Source organism: Trichomycterus rosablanca, chromosome 26 (assembly GCF_030014385.1).
Source record: "Trichomycterus rosablanca isolate fTriRos1 chromosome 26, fTriRos1.hap1, whole genome shotgun sequence".
In the NCBI taxonomy this organism is placed as follows: domain Eukaryota; kingdom Metazoa; phylum Chordata; class Actinopteri; order Siluriformes; family Trichomycteridae; genus Trichomycterus; species Trichomycterus rosablanca.
The window spans coordinates 1,345,392-1,371,795 of record NC_086013.1 but is presented as its reverse complement, the minus strand read 5'-3'; the positions used below and the strand labels follow the sequence as shown (position 1 = coordinate 1,371,795).

Here is a 26,404-nt window from a genome sequence, read left to right as displayed (position 1 = left end):
GTTACGAGTGTCCACATACGTACATTCGGTGTGTGAGACCGAACCCATTTCCACCATCCCCTCCCTCTAATCTCAGAAAGCCACGCCCACATGTGCGTGCGTGTGAGCGCGAGCAGGACGCCACTCATCCCGCGAGCACCGCGACCGCGAGACCGCCGACTTCTTTACCGAGCATGGCTGAGGATCGAAACGGCGGCTCGCGCGAGCACCGGCTCCAGCAGCCGCGAGCGTCGGGGGCCGCGCGCCAGTCCGCGCTGAGCCTGCAGAAGAGACAGGCGCGCGTGACGGTGAAGTACAGGCGCGCGGAGCTCCAGAAGAGACTCAACACGGAGGAGTGGATCGAGCGCGCGCTGCAGGATCTCTACACCGGAGCGGTGAGTCGGTTCATTCGTTCATCCTCAGAATAAATAAACTTTAGTGGAGTGTTAGTGTAATGAGAATTAGGGCTGCGCGGTATGACCAACAATTTGTATCACGGTATTTTTTTAAGATTCGGACGGTTTCACGGTATATCACGGTATATCACGGTATATCACGGTATGTTTTACTTTGTATGACTGGGACTTTTTAACTGTCTGTGGCTGATTCTACTGTCATAAATACATAGAATATAAACAGGTTTAATTTTAGCGTGTAATATAATGAAGGTTTTGGTTGAGGTTAAATATATGAACCTCATTTTTCATTCTGTTCCCTTATTCTGAAGCATGATGATGTCCAGACTGTGAGGCCCTTAGACGTATCCATCACCCACAGCTATACACAACATTCCAGCAGATGCTCGTTGCATAACTGTTTATCCATCAAAAATGCCAGACGGTCTGTGCAAATGGTCGAAGGGTCAAAGAGCAAGATGATGAAAGCGTTCTGTTTACTGACCAATATTCAGTCGTTCTCACTGCTGCAATAATGAACAGAATGAAACAGAACCACTGAAATAATACCATCGAAGCAACCAAACCAGTGTGTGATAAACACAGAGTCAGACGAGCTGTGTTATAGACACATCTCTCAAATAGAAACATGACAGACTCCTTTACTAAACTACCCAGGTACAATCTGCTACTGGAGCTCACCTATTCTGCGGATTCTTTCTGCACTCATGGTGAAGCAATTCAATCACAAAACATCACAGAGTCACACTGGCTTGTTTACATCCCTCCTGCAGCTCACAAATAAAAACATGACAGGTTCTCCTACTAAACTACCCGGGCACAATCTGCTACTGTAGCTCACCTTGTAGCCACCAGTTGAAAACGATTCTTTCTGCACACATAGTGAATCAGTTCACTCACAAAACTGAGAAACCAGCGTGTGATAAACACAGAACCGGGCTGGCTTGTTTACGTCCCTCCTGCAGCTCACAAATGAAAACATGACAGACTCTCCTACTAAACTGCCAGGGCACATCTACTGAAGCTAAACTTGTAGCCACCAAGTCAATGATTCTGTCTGCATCTTTAGTGATGATTGGTGGCTTTAAAACGGACGGTGCTTGGTTGTAGATAAATATCTCGCTTTCTAGATAACAGCACAGACTAACACAGGACTGTCCAAACATGCTGACGTGGGTCCTGCGTTTAATCATCAGTCTCCCAAAACATGCAGAAGGTGGATTGGCTGCTCTGGATTGCCCAAATATGTAAACGTGTGTATTTACGATACCCTGCGTTTCATTGGTCACATGTCTGGTGTGTCTTCCTGCCTTGTGTCACATTTCCACTATCACAGTGACCAATTCCATTACAGTTCAATTCTGTCTCTGCCCGACGTCCAGCTTTCCTCTCACCCATGTGCCCGTTCTAGTCGTTTGTTATTTCTTAGATCTGTTGTGATGTTCCTCCAGAGGAGATAAATAGTTGCTCTCCGTCAGTAGGAGGTACCAGGCACGGGCTGCGGTCCTGCTCGGCTTCTTTGGGCGATTGTTTAGAGGGGAAGACGGGCGTCGCTTCGCTTTCACTCTCTCAGGACTTTATATGGAGTCATGATGCATTATGGGAACAGCCCGTAGGAGTAACCCGTCTCTGTACAGTGTACAGTGCTAACGCTAAACACAACAAACATAAATCAGGAGGAAATATGTCCTTGCATATTCTGTTTAGGAGGAACATGCGCACCCCCCCCCCCCCCCCCCCCCCCCCCCCACACACACACACACACCCGCACCCCTACACACCCGGATTCCTTTACAGTTATTTTCAGTTGCTAAAGTTCTTTTCTCATTGTGTCGTTTTATATGGAGACATCCCTTCTCATTTTTGAAATCGTGTTTCAGACACAGCGATTGCTTACAGCTGTAATAACAGCAAGAAATTCTATGCTTCCAACTTTCCAGCACCAGTTTAGGGAAGGCCCATTCCTGTCCCAGCACAAAGCAAGCTTTATAATGACATGAAGAAAAGCTCAGTTTAAAGAAACTCCAGCGTCCTGCACAGAACCCTGAAGTCACCTGGACAGGAATATCAGATGAGGCTTTCTTGACCCAACATCAGCGCCCAGCCATACAAAACAAATGCTGTTTTGACACAATGGGCACAAATTCCCATACACGGACATTTAAAGTCTGGTGTGAAGCCTTCTCGGAAGAGCGACTCTAATCTGAAAGATCACTCTATATCGAGGTCACTGTGTTTTAATACCATTTGATTTTGAAATAGAGTGTCCAACAAGCTCATGGTCAGGTGTCCAAATACTTCTGTTCATTCATGTTTATAAACACAAAGTGAAAAGGCATCGTGTGGAAATTTGAAGCACTAGGAAGCACAATAATGAGCCAAAAGATTAGGACCGCCCGCCTGCCATTAATGAATTTTGTGGATTTCTAAATGCCTATTTTTTAGGGGGGGGGGGGGGGGGGGGGTATGGGGGTATGACTGTGTGGTGATGTGTAAACACACTGAACATTGTGCAAACTGAGTATAATCGCTAAACTCTGCCCTTTGTTTCTTTCGATTTGTTTTAAGCAGACTGTTTATCTTTACCACACACACACTGTATATCTCACACACACACACACACAAGCTAATGGTTGAGGCCATATAAGGAGAGGTGTTCATATTGTCATGGGGAAACCTAGACTTCCTGCCCCCCCACACACACACACACGTATCATTGGTTCATCTGTAAACATCTGGAATGCATGCACACACACACTCTTATGTAAAAGTTAGTGCAGCCCTGGTCAGATTCTTTATTTATAACAATAGATTTGACAAATATTCTGGTAATTAGGCTGAATTTAACATACAGAAAATCATAAATGTGCTTTACATTTGGACTAAATGCTTGATTTTTTTGGGCAGACCTCTGCGTACGACTGTAGTTGTGTATCTTGTGTACTTCTTGGAATTCCAGACCTTGATGATGTGTAAATAAATACAGCCTTGCAGGACAAACAACACATTTTTCGGATAAGGACACGCCTAATTACTGATCCAACATGGGCACGCTTCCCAAAAGGCCTAGCTATCGAAGTAACCATTAAGTGTACACTTTAATCAAAACATTATTTATTTATTTTATCAGCATGCCATCTTGTTTAGGGTGGTATTGGGTCCAGTGCCATCCTGAAACCCTGGGCACGATGCAGGAATTTACATCAGACAAGGCACAATGCTCTTCTGAGGTGGAAGGATGTCTAAGTACATAAAGCGCACAGACAGTGACAGGACACTGATATGGAACAATAAAATATAGTTCCAGTTTCTCTAGTGAACACAGTTCATTTAAATACTGACATGCTTCACAAACAGGAACCTGGTAATGTGTGTGTGTGTGTGTGTGTGTGTGTGTGTGTGTGTGTGTGTGTGTGTGTGTGTGTGTGTGTGTGTGTGTGTGTGTGTGTGTGTAGGAGGAAGAAATGCCAGAGGAGATTGATATAGACGACCTGCTGGTACTGCAGAGTGATGAGCAGCGAGCACAGAAACTACAGGTGACCTCACTTCCTGTTATGGCTCAGATAAAGACACCAATAAATACATAAATTTAGATTCACATTTATATTCTGTCCTGCAGGAAATGCTGCAGAACTGCAGAAATAACACACAGGTAATCCATCCATCCAATCCATTCATCTATCCAACATTTAATCCATCCATCCATCCATCTCTTCATTCATCCATCCATCCATCTATCTATTCCAACATCAAATTAACCAACCAACCATTTATCCTTCCATCTACCTGGTTATCCATCCATCCAACATTTAATCCATCCATCCATCCATTTATTCAAACATTAAACTAAACAACCATCCTTACAACCAACCAACCATCCATCCATCCATCTATCCATCTATCTCTTCATTCCTTCCATCCATCCATCCATCTATCAAGCATCCAGCCATAAAGAAAAGTAAAAAAAGAAAATTTATATTGGGGTAACTACATTCATATTAGTTTGATATGTTCAGTTTGAGTGTGAGAGTTAAATTCTTCTGAATGTTCAGGAAGTTCAGTGTAGAACCTTCTGATAACATCATTATACACAACATCACACACAACATAAACACACAGAGCTTTAGGATCTCAGTCTAGCTGTAAAGCCCGACACAAACACAGCTAAACCTCTGGAATGTTGTGGGAAAAATACAGGACGTCGGGGTCAGACAGCAGATAAAAGAGCCATGTGTCATTCGTCTGGTCACTCATTCCACCAGTGTTGTGGTACGAAAAGCCATGCTAAGCTCTATGTGACACCCCGCTCCATACTCACAGGCGCCTGGGCCAGTCCCAGACATCTCATATCATAGTGGCAGCAGGAAGAGATGCCGTCCGACCTTCCCTCCCTCAAACACGTCCGATTGTGTTTGTGTGGACGCCCGACCAGGTCACTGCGCCACCCCAGCTCCCTATTGTGTCTTTTAATCCGTTTCTCGTGATGAACTAGTTATTTGGCTCTGTGAATAAATGATACTTGCTGTTATGTCAAGTGCTGTTATGAGAGGTCATCTCAGCATGGAAACGATGGATTCTGGTTACACAGCAATCTTATAATCCCTGACATTAACTGTTATGAGCTCTTATGACCACATAGGACATCAGACATGACAGGCTATGACATGACAGGCTATTTTTCTATTCACACACACACACACACACACACATACACACATTCTTTGTCTTTTCTTCATCAGCACAAAGATGTTCTTTCATTAGACCATTCTTCACAATTGGACCTTATCTAAATGTGTGTGTGTGTGTTGCTGGGTCAGCTGCTTTGGCCAGTCTGGAATGATGACTCATAGAAAATGACCAGCGGGGAGGAGATGTAGCAGCACGCACACACACACACACACACACACACACACACACAGCTCTTATTCTTACAGGGTTGCCAGGTGCACAGTTACCTAGGCAGATAGGCTACCCCATGATTACTGAGTTATGTGTGTGTGTGTGTGTGTGTGTGTGTGTGTGTATGCAGGCCTTCATTAGTGAACTTCTCCAGATGTTGCATGGCCTTCACAAACAGGAAGAACTCCAGAAAGAGGGCATTGAGCATCCCTGTCTCCATAGTTACCCCCATCACCACGGCAATGCCCATCACCACGGAGAGCACCATGAGCACCAACAACGAACCCACCAGAGCCTGTAGCTGTATTCAGGAATGTACTGCACTGCAAACCTACGGGACAAGAAGAAGTTCCCTCAGACCCCACATTCTGATGACACTAGCCTTGTACTTACACATTTTACTCAGTGAAAAAACGTATGTAATTAATATCATTAAGTGCCTTTGTTGTTACGATGCAACTGCTTTTACAGATTTCCCAAATCCTTTGCTTTAAAGGTATAACATTAAAGGAATTGTTTGTTGAAATACCAGATTTACAAGGTGTTCCGAATACAACTACAAGGATAACACAGCTTACTGGCCATCTATCCAACTCAAAATCTGTTTGTTTCTTTGTATTTCTTTCACCACATACACTATATGGCCAAAAGTATTGGGGCACAGTTTAGGGAAGGCCTTTCCTGTTCCAGCACGATTGTGCCCCTGTGCACAAAGCAAGCTCTATAAAGACATCCATGAGTTTGCAAATTTGTTAGACAGTGTAAACTTTAAAACATAAGAAGTTTATGATATATTTGTTTTTTGGGTCAGTTTATAAGTCCATGATATTTATTCAATAGTTTTAATGTCTATTATTTTATAAGATAGAGAATACTAAACAAATACTAATAAACATCCCTTTCACAAGGTGTGACCAAACTTTTTAACTGCTGTTGTATAAATGGCCACCCAGACCAGAATTATATATGTGTGGTTTTGATGGTATTAATGTATATTTATAGTTTTTATGGTAATAAGCAATTTTACAGCACCAGTGTGAATAAAAATGGTCAAACAGATAAGAATCCGTGTCTGCCATCATCACCACACTGTGTCGACCTCTGCAGGGCCGCTGTGGAAATTCTGATTCATACATATTTCATCCAAAAGAGCACTTTATATTTCAAAAATGCTATAAAATATCACCAAATCTGACAATGATTCATTAACAAACATGTAGTAAGGTTCTTAATTTGATGGATAATGTGTAAAAGTATTATTTTTCCTTTCTTTACTGTTCACAATAGCTAAATTAGCTTAGCTTAAAAGTGTGGCTCAGATAGACAAGGCAGATTGCCAACAAACTCGACGTATCAGGAAATGTTTAAACCAGGACCTGATTTGTTCCCCCAGAATAATTTTTGGACTCTTAGTTGCATTTATGAAGCTGCAAAATCTAAATAAATCTTTAAATACTAGTTAGACACAGTTAAAATGCTAAAACATGACGGAATTGCTAACAATGCTAAAATCACTTCACAGCTAGTAGGGGTAATTTTTGGCCCTTGTACATGATGAAGATAATATTAATAGTGTCGTATATTCAAAGCAGGTGGATTTGAACATGCTGTTGCCTTTTAGTTTGTGTTTTGCTATTATTAATTGTTAATTGTCATACATGCCTTCTTAAACCTACAAGTTGCAAACATTTTACACAGTCACTAAACCACCAGCCCAAAAATCCTGCTGTATCAATGTAAGTCAGAATGAGTATTAATTATTGACATGTTTTAATGTGTTCATGTTAACGAAATGTTAGAACAGTTTTCATGTTTGTGTCAGTACACCTTTTCAGATCCACGATTACAAAATTATCTTTGTTTAGGACAAAATAATTTGCTATATCTTGAGCAATTACAACAAAAAGTTCCGCAAGATCAAATTATGATCTACAAGTCCAGCACAGTTTTTTTTTTTTTGACATAACTTAAACCTGATCAGACTAGTGTTTTCAGTTAGATCTCAATCTCCCCACATTGGTACTTTCAGTCCTTCAGTATAAAACAAGCATATATCTCAAATTTCTTCACGAGGAGAGAAACCATAATATTTAGGACACGTTTAATATTACTTGTGTGGAAGGAGTAATCTAAATTTGCATTTGATTATTTAAACCCATATAAATTATCCAGGTACTCAGATATTACCTAACCTTCAGGCTTTTCAGGTCATAGACACATTTTCCCACTAAAATAAATTATAACCTTTAGATCCACATTACCACATTAAAATACTGGTTGACAGCACCAAAGAAATATAAACAGTTTTTATGCCTCTTTATTTAAAAAAAATGAAAAAAGATAAATAGCAACGAAACAAATACATAAAACCTTGGTCCAGTCAGCAGACTAAACACAGCCTGTCATCACATGTTGTCCAGTTGCTTCATGCACCATGTTCTGTTTACCACCAGAGGACAGAAGAGGACAGGATGCAGGCACTCGAACACCAAACCCAAATCTGTTCTGGGAATCATCACTCACATGGTCGTTGTGTCCATCAGGAACTCCAGTCAAGACTTAAAACGAGGCCTAAAAGTCTCCTGTATCTCCTGTAAATGTCAAACCCTGAGATTTTAACAAGCTGACAGTAAGTTGAGGGTTTTTTGTACCCGGCAGTGAGAAAATACTGACAAGATGTTCCCACTTTTTATTCAGCTCCACAGAACTTAAACTGTTCAATTACTGCATATTGTTGTTCATTTATTGCAAGATCATCCTGTTAGCTTTGATTTACTTTACTTAATTTACTTAAATTTGCATAGTCTTTAATATCATGCAAATATTTGTGTTTTTGACATACTCAGAAACATTCTCTGGCTAAAAATGATTGCCGAAGCAAATGTGAAATAAAACAGTGTCAAACAGTATTAAAGATTATTACAGTAAATGGCACATGATGGTAAATAAAACAGAAAAATATGTAGAACTAAATAATTGAATATTAGTTAACTCTTTGTTAAACAGAGTTTCAAAAGGAAGAATGTAATCATTTCTGAATGAATGAGTTCTGAACTGAATGTGATCTTCACACTGGCACTGATCATGTAAGTAGGCAGGTCTGTGTGTGTGTGTGTGTGTGTGTGTGTGTGTGTTTGTTTGTTTAGGGAGAGTGCCTCTGTTTCCTCAGGATAACACATAAGCATCTGGTAGCAAAGTGAGCACCAGTGGCCGACATTCCATCAGACCTGTCTGCCATCCCTGAAGAACACACACACACACACTCACCGAGCGGTGCATGAACACACACTGTCTCTCCTGTAAACTCTCACTTGGTGGAATGGCAGTGCAGTGAGGAGGCTGTACAGCGGAGTTGAAGGTAAGACTGAGTGTGAGTGGAATGGATGGTATATTGTGTATCTTTGCTTTTAAAACTGTAGTATTACTGTATTTTTACCATCAAAATGTGAATTCAGATTTATTTGTTAATGTTCAGTTGTCAGTTTTTGTGAAAGACTCAATTATTGATTGAAATCTATTGCTGTTTGTTTAAACTGTTATGACAGAATGACAAAAATTAAGAAGTAGTTTTTTTATTTCTAAATGTGTATAAATGTATTATGTACAATCTTTTGTATTATTATTAATATTTTAATATTTTATTACAATATTATTATCATTAATAATAATTAATAATAATAATAATAATAATAATAATAATAATAATAATAATAAAATGTATAACATTATTATTATTATTATTTGTTATTACTACATGTATGCATATTACTTTTGGCAGACCTCTCGGATGCTCTAATAAATTCAAACATCTGAATTGACGTGCTGCAGCTTTAATGCACAATAACGTGTGCTGAAAAAACTCATTTAATTTTCATCTGCAGCATTGTACACTTATATTTTAACATTTCTTTCTATTTATTAAAATATAGAGTGTGTGTTACGACAGGACACGTCTGCGTGCAGCAGTGGAAACTAGGGATTAATTAAAAATGTCTTTAAAATGTTTTGCAATGCAGAAATACAGCTGCTAAAAAATAAAACATGTTTTAAGACATGAATAAAATAAAATAATAATATATAGTCATTTGATATTATAGGTGACATCTATAATATCAAATGACTGTATATTATTATTTTATTTGATAAACATCGATATAGCCCAAATTTAATGGTTATTACAGTTTGAATGTGTAAAGTCACATAATTCCAAAATAACTGTAAGATTGTGTATAGATTGTGCTTTAATGTACATGCAATAAATATGTCAAAATAAACCAAAATTATTTTAAACATATTACAAATTATATTGACCATATCTTAATATATATACATGTCTTTTAAAATGTAAGCAGATAGTGAATATAACATAATGAAGAATGAATTCGACATAGTTTTCTTAAATAGAGTCTAAATGGGAGGTTCCAACAAATCATAAACACAAAATTATAATCAGTGCTGAAAATGTTCATATAGAATAAAAATTAAAATGTTGCTATTTAAGGGTTAATTCTTGTCATTTAAAGTAATTCACTCTGCTCTTCAGTTATGGTTAGGACTTGCTGGTAAAAGGAAATGCTGGTCATTTAAACTCTTCATTCATTCATTCACTGTGTGTTTTACCACCGTTTTATCCTGTTCAGGGTCACGGTGGGTCTGATTCATTGGGCAAAAAGCAGGAAACACCCCAGACAGGTTGCCAGTCCACCACAGAGTAATTTTTAGTAGGTCCACTTGGCCTGACTGCATGTCTTTAGACTAGGGAGGAAACCAGAGCACCTGGAAGAAACCCACACAGACACAGGGAGAACATGCAAACTCCACACAGAAAGGAAGGGGAATTAAACTCACTACCCACTGCGCCATCGTGCCAACCTGATTCTGAATCTGTGTAATCTAATAATTTCCTAAAGCATTAATACAGTGTTAGAGTATTTGTAATATGCAGCAGTGGGACTGCACTTTAGTCTTGTCGTGTGTGTGTGTGTGTGTGTGTGTGAGACACATTTCATAACCCTGATCCTTATATAATAAACCCAAACGATCAGGAACTTCTCTACACACCCCAGAGTTTGTTGTTTCATCTGTTTATTATTAAATTGGGAAAATAAATCAGATTAAACCATTAAACTGTGTCCAGGGACCCCCAGGGGTCTGAGACTAGTAGATTAGGAGTCTGAGAGTATATTAATATTTTCTAGACCTTTGGGTATTCAATATTTCTGAGCCACATTGAGGGTCACAGAACTTGTCTTACTTAACTTTAAATGTTTATGATCGAGGACTCCCGTACGCCTAAAACACACTCTGTACATCATGCATCATGAATCAGTCAGCACACTGAACACACACCACACTGTGTCCTTTTCCTTATGGCGTGTGTGTGTGTGGGTGGGTGTGTGTCGACGTATGTATGAACATCCATGTGCTGACACACACTTTGTCAGGTTGGGAGAGACAGGTGTGTGTCTGAATAGGTGTGTGTGTGGGTACGGGGGTACAATAGCATCCTTTAACCTGCCCAAATGTTCCAACCTGCATGCGAACACGTCACAGGAACCAGTTTGTTCCAGTGGTGAGGACTGAACGTTCCGAGCTTAAAGGCTGACATACGCTTATAAGGGAATTTTAAGTTTCTGCATTGGCACATTTTGGGATTTTACATTTGACGCTGCACACAGTCGAGTGAGCTTTGCATTACCGTGAGTTTAGAAGGTGCTAGGAAAGAATGAAGAACATTCTTTTTTTGCACGTTTTCTAGCAGCTTTGATAAACGGTCAGGGTTGTTTTTGGAGGTTCTGACCAGTAGGCCAAATTTCTCTGATCATAAGGTAGATTTTGATCCAACCTTGGCAAAACGACCACTGTTTCATGTGCCTCCTAATGTGTGTGCTCGTTCTGTAGTCAAAAATATTCGCTGACGAGAAACTGAGAGCTTTCTTTAACATATTTTTTCTGCTGCCCTCATATATATAAGTCGGCAGAGTCGATCTGGTCCACATACCAGACTTGGTACCGTTTTTAACCTTCCTATTTCTATCTGGGCTTGGGATCAGCATTGAGAGCGCACCTCTGACATATTAGCCAATCATGTCCATGCAGGCGCCCAATCGGCCAATAGCTCAGCAAAGATTTGAACCCTGGACCCCCAATACTGGACTAACATACTTTACATTTGCGCCACATTTATGAATGATGTAAATCTGCAACCCAGCAGGTTTTGTCATATTTTTAGAAGCTGTAGGTAAAAATGTGATAAATGTTTCCTGAAGAGAAAACTCCACTTATCTTGGTTTAAAACCACTGATTTCTGATTAGATCTTGGTGTAATTGGCATGTTTTGCAGCTACCGCCCGTCTACACTTTTTAAAACCATAACCAGTGGTCAGTTTCACAGACTGAACCAGCTGACCTGTGCCAGTGCCACGCCAAGAAAAACCCCAGTGTTTTTTCTTCCAGCGGTGTTTATTTAAACCCGTCCTCAACACATACGTCCTAGCAGAGAAATAAACACGGCTTTCCTCCCACGACTACAATATTTATGAAGCAGGTTTCCTAGTTCAGATAAAAATATTGGAGGAGGATGCACCTCCAGACCCGGGAGTGAAAACAAGCCCTTAATTCAACAAAAGCACTTGAAACGCCAGCGCTCGTGCCAAACAAGTGTTCACACACTCCAGAACAGTGGCTCTTAGTCCTCGGCTTCGCTTCCCACCTCACAAGGATCTTTGAATCCAAGAACGTCTTTACCTGCATGCAGGTTTCTTTTGCAAAACTGGAAACCAACAAGTTATTTGATCCTGTAAAAAGTGCTTTGTACATTTAGCCAATCATGTCCATGCAAGTGCCCGATCGGTCAATAGCACTGAGATTCGAACCCTAGATCCCCAGATCTCAGCAGCAGTGGGTTTTCCAATTGCAGCAACCAAGTGCCAATCCACAGATCGGCAATAATCATCGACAAAATATCAGAAACAGCCACAATAAATTCATATAAGAGCTTTTAACGATAACCTTCCCTTCATTTAGAATCAGCTTTAAAACCTTCCTGGATGGACTGTGGTAAGAAGTGAAGTTGTTAAGAAAGTTCAGTGATGATTAAATCACACTTCATCTGTGTTTATCAAAGTGCTTTTGAATAATTTTGGCCGAACGCACGGTGGCATTATTATCCAGGAATGATGTTGGCCGTTATCTGACCATGCCAAACAATCGCTGGACCTTAAGATTTCCACCAGATGCTGCTCGTAGCATGATGGATTTGCGTACCCATTGTAATCAAAGGTTGGAATTCTGGGTTGAAGGCATTCTTCAGAGTTCAGATGTAGAAAATCATAACACCATACAAATGATTTCTATTGCTTAGGGGTCCAGGTTTTGTGCTTTATGCACCAAGTGGATCATTATATAATGATCCTAGTCCTAATATAAATTCCAGGTTCAACACTGCAGTATTTCCCATAATTTTCTAGTTTTTTAATGCACCAGTAATTTTGGGTTCTGCTTTTTGGCCTCTTTGGAAATTGTTCCACTTTGAAATCTCAGCCTCAGTGCTGATTTCAGAGCTTATTTTTAGTTCATCCATGCATAAGGATGCTGAAGAAGTATTCAAGTACTGAGGGGCGAGTGTTATTACATCATAAAATGTAAGGGCCAATCATGTTCCAGTACGCAAATGTACCTCATGTTACACAGATTATTCTGGAGAAGCTCTTTTGATCTTTTGACACGATTATTTCATGGTTGCTATTAAATTATTGGTGTTTTGTTGTTGCAGCTGACTCTGACAGGAGAATCTGGTGGCCGTCGTGTTTCCCAGCGTTTGACCCTTTCAGAGCCAACATGCCCATCCTGAAGAAGCTTCCCGGGAGGTCCAAGAGCATCGCCGGCAATGGTGAGATGGTGCTGATCAGCAATCATGACACCAGCGAAACGGTGTTGCAGCACAACCACACCAACGACGAGCTCATCCTCCCGCCGTCCTGCCTCAACCCCTTCGAAGACCCGGAGCCGGATCTGGGCTGGAACGAGAAAGAAGGTTCCATCTGGGACCCAGACCAGGTCTTAAAGACCAGGTCGCTGCGAGAGGGCGAGGCGCTGGAGAACGAGCTGAACGCCGAGCTGCACGGAGGGCTGAAGCTCACCGACAGGTCCAAGGGGAGCTCGCCTCTGAGAGGGACGCTGGAGCGCATCGTCGGCTCATCGCCGCTCAGGACGCTGGGTAAGCTGAGCAAGGGGCTGCGCATGACCGGGCGTAACGTGTGGAGCAACACCCTCCCGGTCACTCCCACTTCAGGGAAGGAGAAGAAAAACAACAAGAAGAAGAATCACAGACGAGCGTCTGAGGAGATCATGACCCTGTTACGGTAGGTTTGTGTATAAAGGAGCTGATTTTGCTCCAGAGCAGGTACATTTTCTGCAGTTCAGAAACTATTTGGACAAAACTTGTTGTACCTGAAAGTCAGTTGGCGACTACAGAAATACCAAAATAATTATGTGCCCACGAGACGACTGACGATTGTAAGATGAGCAGTTTCTAAGCTAGGTGACACATCCTCAGAAATTCAGGTTCAGTCCTTGCCTCCATTTAATAGTCTGTGTGGGGTTGATCTCCTGGTCTGGTGTCTGCACGGGTTTCCTCCTGGTCCTCCTAAATACCAAAAACAAGCCTGTACACCAGACTGACAACAATTTCCTCCGGGTGTGAGAGAGTACCGTTAAAATGTAATTACTCGCCGGGACGGAGCCCTATCCGGGTCCCTAAAGTCCTTGAATTTTTTAATAATTAAAGTATGCGAGGTATGTAGCTGAACTCATAGCTAATTTAGTTCTACACCCAGTGTGTGTGTGTGTGTTTCAGTAGAAAGTAGATGTGTGTATCTGATCAGACCGTGGAAAGATCGGTGCTATTAATACCAGCCACATTGTTCTCCCGGTGTGCAGCACGACGGCTGAATAGCCGGCGGCTTCGTCTCTCTCCCTCTCAGTCGTCGTAAACACACAAACACACATCCGTCTGTTTATTTATACTACAGCGAAAATCGTTTCGCGGGAGGCACACAATGCACCTCTCGGGTCATGTCCGTTCACTCCTGCCAGGGTTAAATTAATTCTTATGGAGTTATTCAGGAAATAGCTTCAGAACAACACGCCTCTGGACATCTAACTGAGGAGAGCCGAGAAAACGAGGGAAAATAAATATACAGAAATAAAGAGTTCTAGATCTGTGCTCACGGAGGTTTCGTTTGTTTGATTTGGTTTGGTTTGATTTGGTTTGGTTTGATTTGTTTGGGTGGTTTGGTTTAATTTGGTTTGGTTTGGTTTAAATTGGTTTTGTTTCATTGGGTTGGTTTAATTTGGTTTGGTTTGGTTGGTTTGGTTTTGTTTAAATTGGTTTTGTTTCATTGGGTTGGTTTAATTTGGTTTGGTTTGGTTGGTTTGGTTTAATTTGGTTTGGTTTGGTTTAAATTGGTTTTGTTTCATTGGGTTGGTTGAATTTGGTTTGGTTTGGTTGGTTTGGTTTAATTTGGTTTGGTTTTGTTTAAATTGGTTTTGTTTGGTTGGTTTGGTTTAATTTTGTTTGGTTGGTTTTTTGTTTGTTTGGTTTAGTTTAATTTGGTTTGGTTGTTTTTTTTGTTTGGTTGGTTTAGTTTAGTTTGGTTGGTTTGGTTTAATTTGGTTTGGTTTGGTTTAAATTGGTTTTGTTTCATTGGGTTGGTTTAATTTGGTTTTGTTTGGTTGGTTTTATTTGGTTTAATTTTGTTTGGTTTTGGTTGGTTTGTTTGTTTTTGTTCTTTTTGTTTGTTTGTTTATTTTGTACTATATGGCCAAAAGAATGTGGACACCTGACCATAGGCTTGTTAAGTGGCAGCCGTAGCTCGGTGGAAGCTCAGCCGTTGAGATATGGGTCAATAATCACACGGTTGCCGGTTTCCCAAAAAATCCATGTTATGTCGTCACGCTGCGTCTCTGCCTTATTAAATTTAAATCTTCATCTCTCACATGTCATATCTCATGTTCTCTCTCTCATTTATTTTCTGTCTGTGCAGGTTAGCCGGTCGGAGGAAGAAAAGCGAGAGGAGGGAAAGTCTGCCTGAGGACGAGGTCAACAGCGAGGATGACGAGGATGCCAAGCGTCGGCCTTCTTTCCTGCGCAGTTTGAGTAAACTCCGCGGGGACTCCTTCACCAACCGGGACTCCCTGGAGGCCGAGCCGCAGAGCCCTGAGGAGGAGGCGCCCGCCAAACGAAGGGAACCGCTCTCAGGTAATCTAATCTCTCTCACCTCTTATATTCATCTGTTCACTGTCTCTTATCTCTGCTTTATCCTGGTCAGGGTCACGGTGGGTCCGATTCAGTGGGAAACATCAGTGGGGCCATCACAGGGCAAACACACACACACACACACACATTCCAACATCCTCCTGTAGGTTCCCGTTATAGGTTATTTCAGAGTAAATGTTTGTTTTTAGTGATTTACGAGACAAATGCTGCTGATGGGGACGAGATGTTCCTTGACCAGTGGGTGGTGTGGGTGGTGCACGTTCTGTAACGACCCGACCAGGTCTGCACTCCCACCGATCCGTGTGAATAAAGATAAGGAGTGAGTGACCGCGCCCGACCTGACCCTCGTCTTTCCGCAATCACTCTTGTTTACTAGTCTCTTAAAGAACAGCGTGTAGTCAACAGAACTTAATGACCACCGACCAGGTCCTGACCCTCAGCGATACCTTCATATCCTTCACATCCGACTGATAGAGAGAGAGAGAGCGAGAGACATAGGCGGAGAGTCGATCAGGACAGACATGTAATACGTGAGCAGACGTCTGTAACAGAACGTTTTATTGGCAGCCCATCAACGATTATGTGGATAGTTAATGAGATAGGAAATCAGCTCCGTCTATGACCCAGGACTTTATTGCCTTACCCACAATGCTCTGCTCTTAATGAGCAGCTAGAGGTTGCGGGGTTGCTCAGAGTCGTCATCTAACCAGCTGCGATACGGGAAATGATGAACGTCCGTGTACTTGAGGTTAATTTTGATAAAAAGTAAATCAAGGCCTGACGTGTTCGGAACTCAGTAATGACATTATATTAACACCCACTGATTTGGAAATGAGATGTTCGAGAAGTGTGTCCACATATTTATGGTAACTTAGCCGCATATGTAATATCTTTTTCAGTACTTGAAATTCTGCAGCTGGTGAATCAGCGGGACCTCCTTCTGGCCGACACCCACATCCAAGAACTGGAGAGAGAGTGCGAGCTGGAACCCACGTTCTTCCAAGCCACGCCCACCACGCCCTCGCCCACTCCGCCCGTCACGACCCCTCGCCCTTCCTCCACCCCCCTGTGGCCTGCCTTGGTGGCGTGCCAGTACGACGACGAGCCTCTGAGCCCCTGGGACGTGAGCCTGAGGAAGGTCAAAGACGTGGAGTTGCTCTACGAGGCGCTGCAGCGGGAGATGTGGGACGTGGTGCGCGAGTCGCTACGACAACCCTGCGCCGGACCCCAGCTCGGCCTTGTGGTGCTGGTCATTCAGCAGGAGGAGCACGCCGACCGGGTCTGGGCTTTGCACCAGGACGCCCAGTCCGAGGTCCAGAAAGACGCCCAATCTGACCTGCAGAAAAACGCCCAGTCGGCCCCGCACCAGGAGGCCCAGTCCAACCAGCGTGACGAGACCTACTCCGACCTTCGCCAGGAGGCCCGTCCCAGCAAGCGCCCTCGGAGGTTTAGGCAGAAGTGGGCGGAGGCAGTGGGCGAGGCGGCAGATTGGTCATTGCCGCAGTCAGGCGGCATCGCGACCGGGCAGATGGGCGTGTTCCTGGAGAGACTGAGGAGCCGGGTGCTAGAGGACATGGACGCGGCAAGAAGAAACGTGGTGGCGGTGTATCCCAAAGAGTTCTCGGTGTTCCAGGTGTACATGCAGAGCTACCACAAGGGCGTGGCTAAGCGCCTTGAGGCAATTACCGCCGGCCAAGTGCAGATCACAGACATCTACTCGCTGCTCGACTGGGTTTACAACGTCTACCACAGGTACACAATGTGCAACAATAATATGTATGTCTTAGCAACCGCCTAGAGCCCCAAATCAACTAAGCGACACAACTCTTATGTCACCATGATAAAAGTACAATAGAAACACGGGGTGCAGTGACATGGGTGTTTCTACTAAGTGTTTGGGTTATCAACCATCTTAAATGCCATCGGAACAAACTATAAACCACCTAGCAACTGCCTGGAATAGAATAGCAACCACCTAGCAACACCCTAACAACCACCTTAAATACCATAGCAACAACACTTACGTAAATAAGACGGTGTGTCCTTAATTTTTACTTTCTTCTTGTCGTAACCCAAACACGTTGAACCCTTGATGATACAGTTTGTTGACTCTGGTCTGTGGACTGCACCGGTCAGGCTGATTGTGGGCGTGTGTTACAGGGACGTGCTGGGAACTGTAAGAGCGATGGGATCTATAGACTGTACCGCTCTGGAACCGCTGCTACCCTCTGAGGTCATCGACAGACTGGAACAGGAGTGTCTCGACACCGTCTGGGTATTTACACACACACACACACACACACACACACACACACATATTTACATAAATATAGTTAATATAATTTCAACACAGTGTTAAACACAGTGCGGTTCGTGTGATGAGCCACAGCTTTAGTATATTAAATGCTGGTGAAGATAGCAGTGGCCTAACAGCAGCCTGGTGGAGTCTCAGTTCAGTACCATGGACAGTGAAACGCAGGCTGATCTTCTGCCTGTGATGGAAAATAGATGTTACACCCTTTGCTAACCAGTCATATAAAATAGGTTAGGGAAGGTCCTTTCCTGTTCCAGCACGTCTCTGCCTCAGCGCACAAGGACAATGTCCGATGTGTTTAGTGTGGAGGACCTAAACTCCAAAATCTTTGGGATAAATTTGATCTTCAGCATCAATGCCTCATCTTAAAAAAGCTCTTTTGACTAAATGTCCAGCAATCCCCACTGACACACTCCGAAATCTTGAGAAAAGCATTTTACAGGATGGATAAACATGCTCATGATCGGGTGTCTACATACTTTATATAGTGTCAATTAGAAAAAGAAGCGGCAGGACAAAACACACACTGATCTGTTTTTCATCCTGTGTGTGTGTGTGTGTGTGTGTGTGTGTAGGATAAGGTAACTCTGGAGTTGTCGCAGGTTTTGGAGGATGAGGAGAAGAGATGGGCTCAGACTTTGCACATCGAAGAGTACCAATCCAGCCTTGCACGGTCGATCATACAGGTATCGCTTTATACACTCACTAATAAGGTTACAAAGCACGATGCTCCCTCCACCATGCTTTACCGTTAAGATGAGGTTTTGCACTTGGTGTGTTGCTTCAGCACATTATAGTGGACTTAATACAGACAGTGTCTGTGTCTGTCTGTGTCTGTTACTGCAGAGGCTGAAGGTGGACCTGGACAGATCCACTGGTGTCAGTCAGCCTTTGGGAGCTCGAGTGGCCCGGTGCACCCTTAAAGGATTTGCTGACTTCCTCCACAGGTGAGAATGATAACAGGAATGATAGTTATGGTGATGATGTTGATGGTGGTGGTGGGGGAAATGATGATGATGATGATGATGATGGACTGATTTTTGTCTATGTTACCTGACTTTAGTTTCCAGAGGAAGGTGGAGATGTTCCATGAGACCCAGGAGTTTGGGGACCGAGCTGATGGTTACGTGTCACGCATCATCGCACTGGCTAACTGTGTCCCCCCATTCAGGTAAAAGTCCACACACTGAGTGGAGAAACATGCTGTGGGTGGGTGGAGGGGCTGACATGGTTTGGGTCTCCTCTTGCCGATCTTCTGATCAATATTATGAGAGTGGTCTCCTCAGGGATGTTAATAATCCCATAACAAGAGTCTGTATATGTGTGTGTGTGTGTGTGTGTGTGTGTAGAAGTTTTGTGGAGCGCTGCAGGCAGTGTGATCCTCTCGGTAGTGAAGACTCGTCTCAGAGGGCAAACTCCTCACTCGACAGGATCATCAACCAGTCTGTACGAGTCCTCAGTGACAGACTCTTCGAGACCATTCGGGTAAGAACCTCTTGGTACTCTCGGTACTCTCACTGAGGGCTCTTGGTACTCTGTACTGGGTGCAGCAGAAGCAGATGATGGTGGGTTTGTTCTTCGTTCTCCAGCCGTGCTTTGATAAGCTGCTCAGGAAGAAATGGCTGAATAACACAGAGGCGTACGAGAGCATCGAGGCCTCCATCAAACAGCACTTTAAGAAGTTCCGCAGGATGGACTGCCCTCCCTATCAGGTACGTAGACCAGTGTATAGATAGATGGATGGATTAGAACAGATAGACAGACTTACTACAAATGGACTGACATTTATACAGACATGGATGGACAGATGGTTGGATGGTGGGTCAGTTGACTGGATGGATAAATGTATGAATGTATCAAGCAAATGCCTGGTAGGTGAAAATAATGGATGGTTAGATGGTTGGTGAATGTGTGGTTAGTGATGAGGATGGATGAGTGGGTCAGTAAATCAATTTGCTTCTTGTATGATTCACTGATTGGCAGATTGACTCATTTCATTGACTCACTGATTGATTTGCTGATTGAATGATTCACGGATTGGTAGATTGATTTGATTCACTGATTGATTCACTGATTGTTTGATTCACTGATTGATTGATTCACTGATTGATTGATTCACTGATTGATTCACTGATTGTTTGATTCACTGATTGATTGATTCACTGATTGATTGATTCACTGATTGATTTACTGATTGAATGATTCACCGATTCACTGATTGATTCACTGATTCACTGATTGATTGATTCACTGATTGATTTACTAATTGTTTAATTCACCGATTGTCTTTCACTGATTGATTATTTTGCAGACATTGGTGAACAAGGTTCACAGGCGGGTCATGGTGGAGTATGTGCGCACCATCATGAGGGGGCGGGTCATCTGCACGTCACTCAAAATGAGGAAGAGACTGGCATACCGACTGCAGGATGAAGCAAAACAGCTTAAAGCTCTCTTCAATGACCTGGTACACACACACACACACACACACACACACACACACACACATGAAACGGGCAGATTCAGCTGTTTTATAAACGTCTCTGTCCGTGTGTTTGCACTGCGGGCCTTTTATTCCTCTTAAAATCACCCGTCCATCACCTTAAAAGAAAACAGGAAGTGAGCTGCTCAGCCACTTCCTCCCGCTGTCTTTGAAGGCTTAATGTCTCGCTGCCCATTTCAGTGGAAACAAGCATTTAATTCCTGAGAGGGTATTTAGAGCTGGTGTGTGGAAGACAGAGTGTTTGAGAAGATATTTATAGTTTATTGAAACCCTCAGCGGGCACAGAAACTGGCACTGCCCGGCTCAGATCTATAAAGCAAACCAGAAGAAACAGAATCCCAGTATCCTAGCAGTCTAACTTAGCTAATGATAGGTGCACTTGTCGGTGCGCTCTCAGTGCAGGTCCCAAACCCGGATACAATAAGGAGGGTTGCGCCAGGAAGGGCATCTGATGTAAAATCTCATAACTGACCCTTTTTTTCAGGAGTCCACCTGTTCCTGGCTGGATAACGTGATTGGTCACCTGGCTGACATCATCCTGCTGGAGGACACGCCCTCTATTCAGATGGAGGTTGGAATGCTGGTGAAGGAGTTCCCAGATATTCGGTAATACACACCAACACACTCTCACACACACTGACTAATAACACACACACGGAGGCTTTGCGATTATTGATGCTGATGATACTCTGAAACAGAACAGAACAGAACACCACAGCATGGAACCGAACAACAGAACAGAACAGAACAGACTGGAACAGAACAGGACAGTACAGAACAGGACAGGACAGAACAGACTGGAACAGAACAGGACAGGACAGAACAGAACAGGACAGGACAGTACAGTACAGAACAGAACAGAACAGAACAGAACAGACTGGAACAGGACAGGACAGAACAGAACAGAACAGAACAGAACAGAACAGAACAGACTGGAACAGAACAGAACAGGACAGGACAGTACAGGACAGTACAGAACAGAACAGAACAGAACAGACTGGAACAGAACAGGACAGTACAGAACAGAACAGAACAGAACAGAACAGACTGGAACAGAACAGAACAGGACAGGACAGTACAGGACAGTACAGAACAGAACAGAACAGAACAGACTGGAACAGAACAGGACAGTACAGAACAGAACAGAACAGAACAGAACAGGACAGGACAGGACAGTACAGGACAGTACAGAACAGAACAGAACAGACTGGAACAGAACAGGACAGGACAGTACAGAACAGAACAGAACAGAACAGAACAGAACACTGATTCCAGACTGAAGCAGGAATTTTATTGATGACTTATTTTTCAGCCGTTATCTTTGACCCCTGACACCGAGCGCTTCATCATAACGCCGGGATGAAGTGCTCGGCTGGCAGGCGGAAGCGAGCGGGTTTGAACTCTGTCCGTCAGGGACGCACTTCATTCAGGAATAATTGAACCTCTTGACCCCGGCCCCTTCCTGCCTCGGCACACAGGCTATTTTTCACAACACCTTTCACATTCCTGAATTCTTAAGAATGTCTCGCTGAAAATAGTCCCTCTGGAGACGCATTTCTGCCCAACGTCTCGATGCCAGCTTCCCTGCGAGAAGTCTGGAGCCTCGGTTGGCATGGGAAAGGCGTGACAGGGGGTTAATTTAGCGGCACTAAGCTGTACTTTGTAGTTTATTTACTTTACTTTAATTAATAATATATTGTATATAACATTTTAAAGAAATCATGAAGAAACGCGTCCACATGGAGCGGATTTCAGCTGGTGACTGTCAGTTAAGAGGAACCGACACGTCAATCATCTGCACCTCATGCCCCCTCTGCCTGCCATAAATGCATGATTCTGTAATTGTGTCCAGCTGCTTATCTCTACAATTTTTGTGTATGCACACTATATGGCCAAAAGTATTTGGACACCTGATCATAAACTTGCTGGACATCTTATTTCAAAAAGCTAGAACAACAGCTGCTCTTCTGAGAAGCTTCTCACAAGACTTTGAAGTATATCTGTGTATGAGAATTTGTGCCCATTCAGTTAAAGGATGACAGTATTTGTATGGCCGGTTCATTCCAGAGCTGTTGATTGGGGCTGAGGTCAGCGCTCTGTGCAGGATACTGGAGTTTCTCTTTATTTGTGTATAGGGGTCATGCTGGAACAGGAAAGGACCTTCCCTAAACAAAAGCGACCGTGTGACCTGTAGTGACTTCACTTGATTGACAGATCTAAATTGGGCTACATTATTTTGCATGTGTGTGTGTGTGTGTGTTGTCACCAGTTGGCAATACTCCTGCCTGCTGACGCACAATGTGACTCGGCCAGCAGGAAGTGGCTCTGGACTACTTCCTGCACTAGCCAGGTCACAGGAGACTCTCTGGTGCCATCACTCACAAGAGATAAACACTCAAATCACACCAAAACATCTGAGTGACACACTTTCTCTAAACACACACACACACACACACACACACACACACACTTCCTTTTGCTGACTGACTCTGTCAGCTCGGACACTTTCCTTCACCGAAGTGTCACCAAATGACACTCAGATCAGCTCCGTTACGCCACGTAGCTAAAAATAAAGCTCAGCCTGCTTCTGAGACCTTTTTTTTCACCTAAATTCAGGAGTGAATCAGTTGTGTTTATTTATGAGCCTAAACTAAATAAAAGACGTCACATCAAAGTAAAATCACTAGGTTTTCACACAGACCCTCCGCAAGGCCGATAAAATCCATTCTGGTGCCATAATACGTGTTTCTACATAGAGTTACATTCTCTCTCTCTTCCTCTCTCTCAGGAGGAAGCATGTGTCCGCCGTATTAAACGTGAGGGGAATGGTCCAGCAGGCTGAGCGTCAGGAGATTCTCGTCGTCGTGCGAGACTTCGAGTCCAACGACAGCCTCATTCCCAGGGACCACGCCTTCTTTTCCGAAATTTCCGTGGCAACAGACATGCCCTGTCTAGGATTGGTTCTGATCCGTTTCGGACTGCGAGTGTCGTCGTGGGTGTCCAGCGCTCGACCTCGCAGGAAATACGCCAGAAGCGCCGCAACCAGGAGGGCGGACGAGGTCAATCAACAGTTTACACAAGACAGTGACCGACAAATGGATCACGAAAAAAAAAAATTAACTTGTTACTAGTTTGCTAGTCTGTGAGACACAGTGCAGCACAGTCACAGCCAAAAGTATTGGCACCCCTGCAGTTCTTTCAGAAAAATCTGCCGCTTCTCCCAGAATTTTTTATTCATGTGTTTATTTTTTTGCATTCGAACAATCAGTAACCAGTGTACTAGTCAGCATCTTACCAGAGTCAATCAGTAACCAGTGTACCAGTCAGCATCTTACCAGTCAATCAGTAACCAGTGTACCAGTCAGCATCTTACCAGAGTCAATCAGTAACCAGTGTACCAGTCAGCATCTTACCAGTCAATCAGTAACCAGTGTACCAGTCAGCATCTTACCAGAGTCAATCAGTAACCAGTGTACTAGTCAGCATCTTACCAGAGTCAATCAGTAACCAGTGTACCAGTCAGCATCTTGCCAGTCAATCAGTAACCAGTGTACCAGTCAGCATCTTACCAATCAGTAACCAGTGTACCAGTCAGCATCTTACCAGTCGATCAGTAACCAGTGTACCAGTCAGCATCTTACCAGTCGATCAGTAACCAGTGTACCAGTCAGCATCTTACCAGTCAATCAGTAACCAGTGTACCAGTCAGCATCTTACCAGTCGATCAGTAACCAGTGTACCAGTCAGCATCTTACCAGTCAATCAGTAAGCAGTGTACCAGTCAGCATGTTATCAGAGTCAATCAGTAACCAGTGTGCCAGTCACCATGTTATTAATGTTGATTAGTAACCAGGATGCCAGTCAACACGCTATGAATCTTTAACCAGTGTGTCAGTAAACCTCACCTCTCCTTAAACTAGTTAATCAGTAGATAGTCCACCAGTCTAACCTCACCTCACCTTAAACTAGTTAATCAGTAGATAGTCCACCAGTCATGATATCAATAACCAGTCCCAGAATCCAGAGCTACACCATTAACCAGAGGAAGAAAGGGAAAAATGTCGCCCTCACATTTCTTTGAGGCGTGCAGGATTTAAAGAGGAAGTACTCTCCATTATTCACACAGCTAACAGGAAGTGGACCTAATGACCGCCAAGTCATCAGTCCCTCTATCTGCCACGGCTAATGGAAACAGAGACGGCCGAAACAATGGAGTGCATTTGTGAAGAGATACCGAGTCTTATCCTATTTCAATCTGACTTATCGACCACTCCATAAACGCGCTGTATTGTTCGAACTGCTGGAAAATCGTTTATAAAAAGCAAATGCTAACAGCGTTTATGGGCTTTATGCTTCCATATAGCGGCCGTCTATCATCTCCTGCATTAGCGAACTGCTAGCATGTTGATGTTGTCTGTAGGCTGATCAGACTTTTTTTGGAAAGCTTGATATGTAATGTGATGCTAATTTTAGATCTCGGGACAGTACATGAGGGTGTGTGTGAGGAACACGAGGTACTGCCACATCATGCCACAGTCTTATTGTCTGGGGGGAAATTGTTAAATTAAATTATAATTAAAGGACCGATCAGAGAAATATATGTAATTGTAATATTTGGTCCTGGTGTTCAAGCGCATCGTGGTTCTGCAGTATATTTTATTAGGGCAGGGGAGGCTCAGCAGTTAAGATACTGCCCCAGCAATCAAAGGTTGCTGGTTTAAGCCCTTCCACTTCCACATCGCCAATATTGGGCCCTTAACTTTCGCTGGCTTGGATTGTATGTATTTAGTCACATATGTAGGTTAGGTTTTATAAAAAGCATCCGCTAAATGCTGTGAATATTAGAGCAACAATATTAAATTGCTCTTCTGCAAGTGAAGTGAAAGCAGGACACGATCATACAATCTTTTTTGCATTGCTCCAGTTGGGATATACTCAGTTCCCCTTTTAATAACAGAGGGGCGCAGGCTAGTACTATTTGGAGGTAGTGGGATAGTGTAAGTGTTAGTGTGGCTGGATGTTCAGATAAGAACTGTAATAATAATAATAATAATAATAATAATAATAATAATAATAACAAAACAACAACAGCAATTATCACTATTAATATTATTATTACAATAAATATTATTATCATCACTATTAATATTACTATTATCACTATCATTACTATTAATAAAATTGATATAATTTTTTTTACTATTATTAGTATTAATGTTATTAATATCACAACAACATCAATACTAATAAAAATAATTGGTATTATCATTATTGGTGTTATTATTATTATTATTAATATATAGTGAAGGTTATAAGGAATGTAATTTGTAAGGTGTTAATAAATGTTAAAATGTGGTTTTATAGCTAGGCTAGGCTAGGCTAAGCTATAATCGAACAGCTGTGTTTAAGTGTGGTAGCATGCTAGCTAGTGTTGGAGTTTCTGGTAATCTCTAACTGTGGTTACAGCTTCCCTTTCTTTTGCGATTTATAATGTTATAAGTCATTAATGACAGAAAATGTCACCGTTTATTTTTTATATAAACTACAGCGAACCAAATCAGTAACGTTCGTTTTTTTATTAGAAGAAGTTGATAATTCGACTCGTTTTATTACTTTGTGTACTTTACGATACTTTAGAAACGCGATGTTTGTTCACTCGTTGGTGTGGCTGCAGTTTTGTTTCTGTTTTACAGAGCGCTTAATCTGTTAAAAATATAAAATAATGATATGTGTAACATGAATGTGATTGTAACGTTTTAATGTTTCACTGGAAATAAAAGCCCATTGAGTGGGTAAAGAAACACAACTGTGTGAATTTGTCTCCCTCTGTGGAGTCTGTTCCTGGATCAAGATTTAAAATAAAAATGATAAAATAGTGACAAAAACACTAAAACACAAACCAGAGTCTCAAAAACAAGATGATCCTACAGTTTCAGAAACAAAAGGACTGAAATTCATTCATTTATTGTCTGTTTTACCACCAATTTATCCTGGTCAGGATCAAGGTGGGTTTG

General features: G+C 42.5%; 2 protein-coding genes across 3 annotated transcripts; both read left to right on the top strand.

Moving 5' to 3' along the window:
• Window positions 1-102: 102 nt before the first annotated feature.
• On the top strand, window positions 103-6,359 carry ppp1r14aa (protein phosphatase 1, regulatory (inhibitor) subunit 14Aa). 2 transcript variants are annotated; one of them, XM_062988746.1, is made up of 4 exons: window positions 105-374; window positions 3,851-3,931; window positions 4,015-4,047; window positions 5,425-5,820. In XM_062988746.1, exons 1-4 carry the CDS (start codon window positions 174-176, stop codon window positions 5,593-5,595), a joined length of 486 nt encoding a protein of 161 aa, XP_062844816.1. In that variant the 5' UTR covers window positions 105-173; the 3' UTR covers window positions 5,596-5,820. The 2 variants fall into 2 exon arrangements, with proteins under 2 accessions (XP_062844817.1, XP_062844816.1); XM_062988747.1 differs by lacking the exon at window positions 4,015-4,047 and having other exon boundaries at window positions 103-374; window positions 5,425-6,359.
• Window positions 6,360-12,884: 6,525 nt separating this feature from the next.
• Window positions 12,885-26,196, top strand: exoc3l2a (exocyst complex component 3-like 2a). The gene is made up of 15 exons (XM_062989158.1): window positions 12,885-12,903; window positions 13,069-13,657; window positions 15,341-15,555; window positions 16,473-16,641; window positions 16,702-16,873; window positions 16,994-17,325; window positions 17,734-17,848; window positions 18,463-18,573; window positions 18,734-18,834; window positions 18,951-19,058; window positions 19,237-19,372; window positions 19,477-19,599; window positions 20,199-20,354; window positions 20,875-20,996; window positions 23,179-26,196. Exons 1-15 carry the CDS (start codon window positions 12,885-12,887, stop codon window positions 23,519-23,521), a joined length of 2,811 nt encoding a protein of 936 aa, XP_062845228.1. The 3' UTR covers window positions 23,522-26,196.
• Window positions 26,197-26,404: the final 208 nt, after the last annotated feature.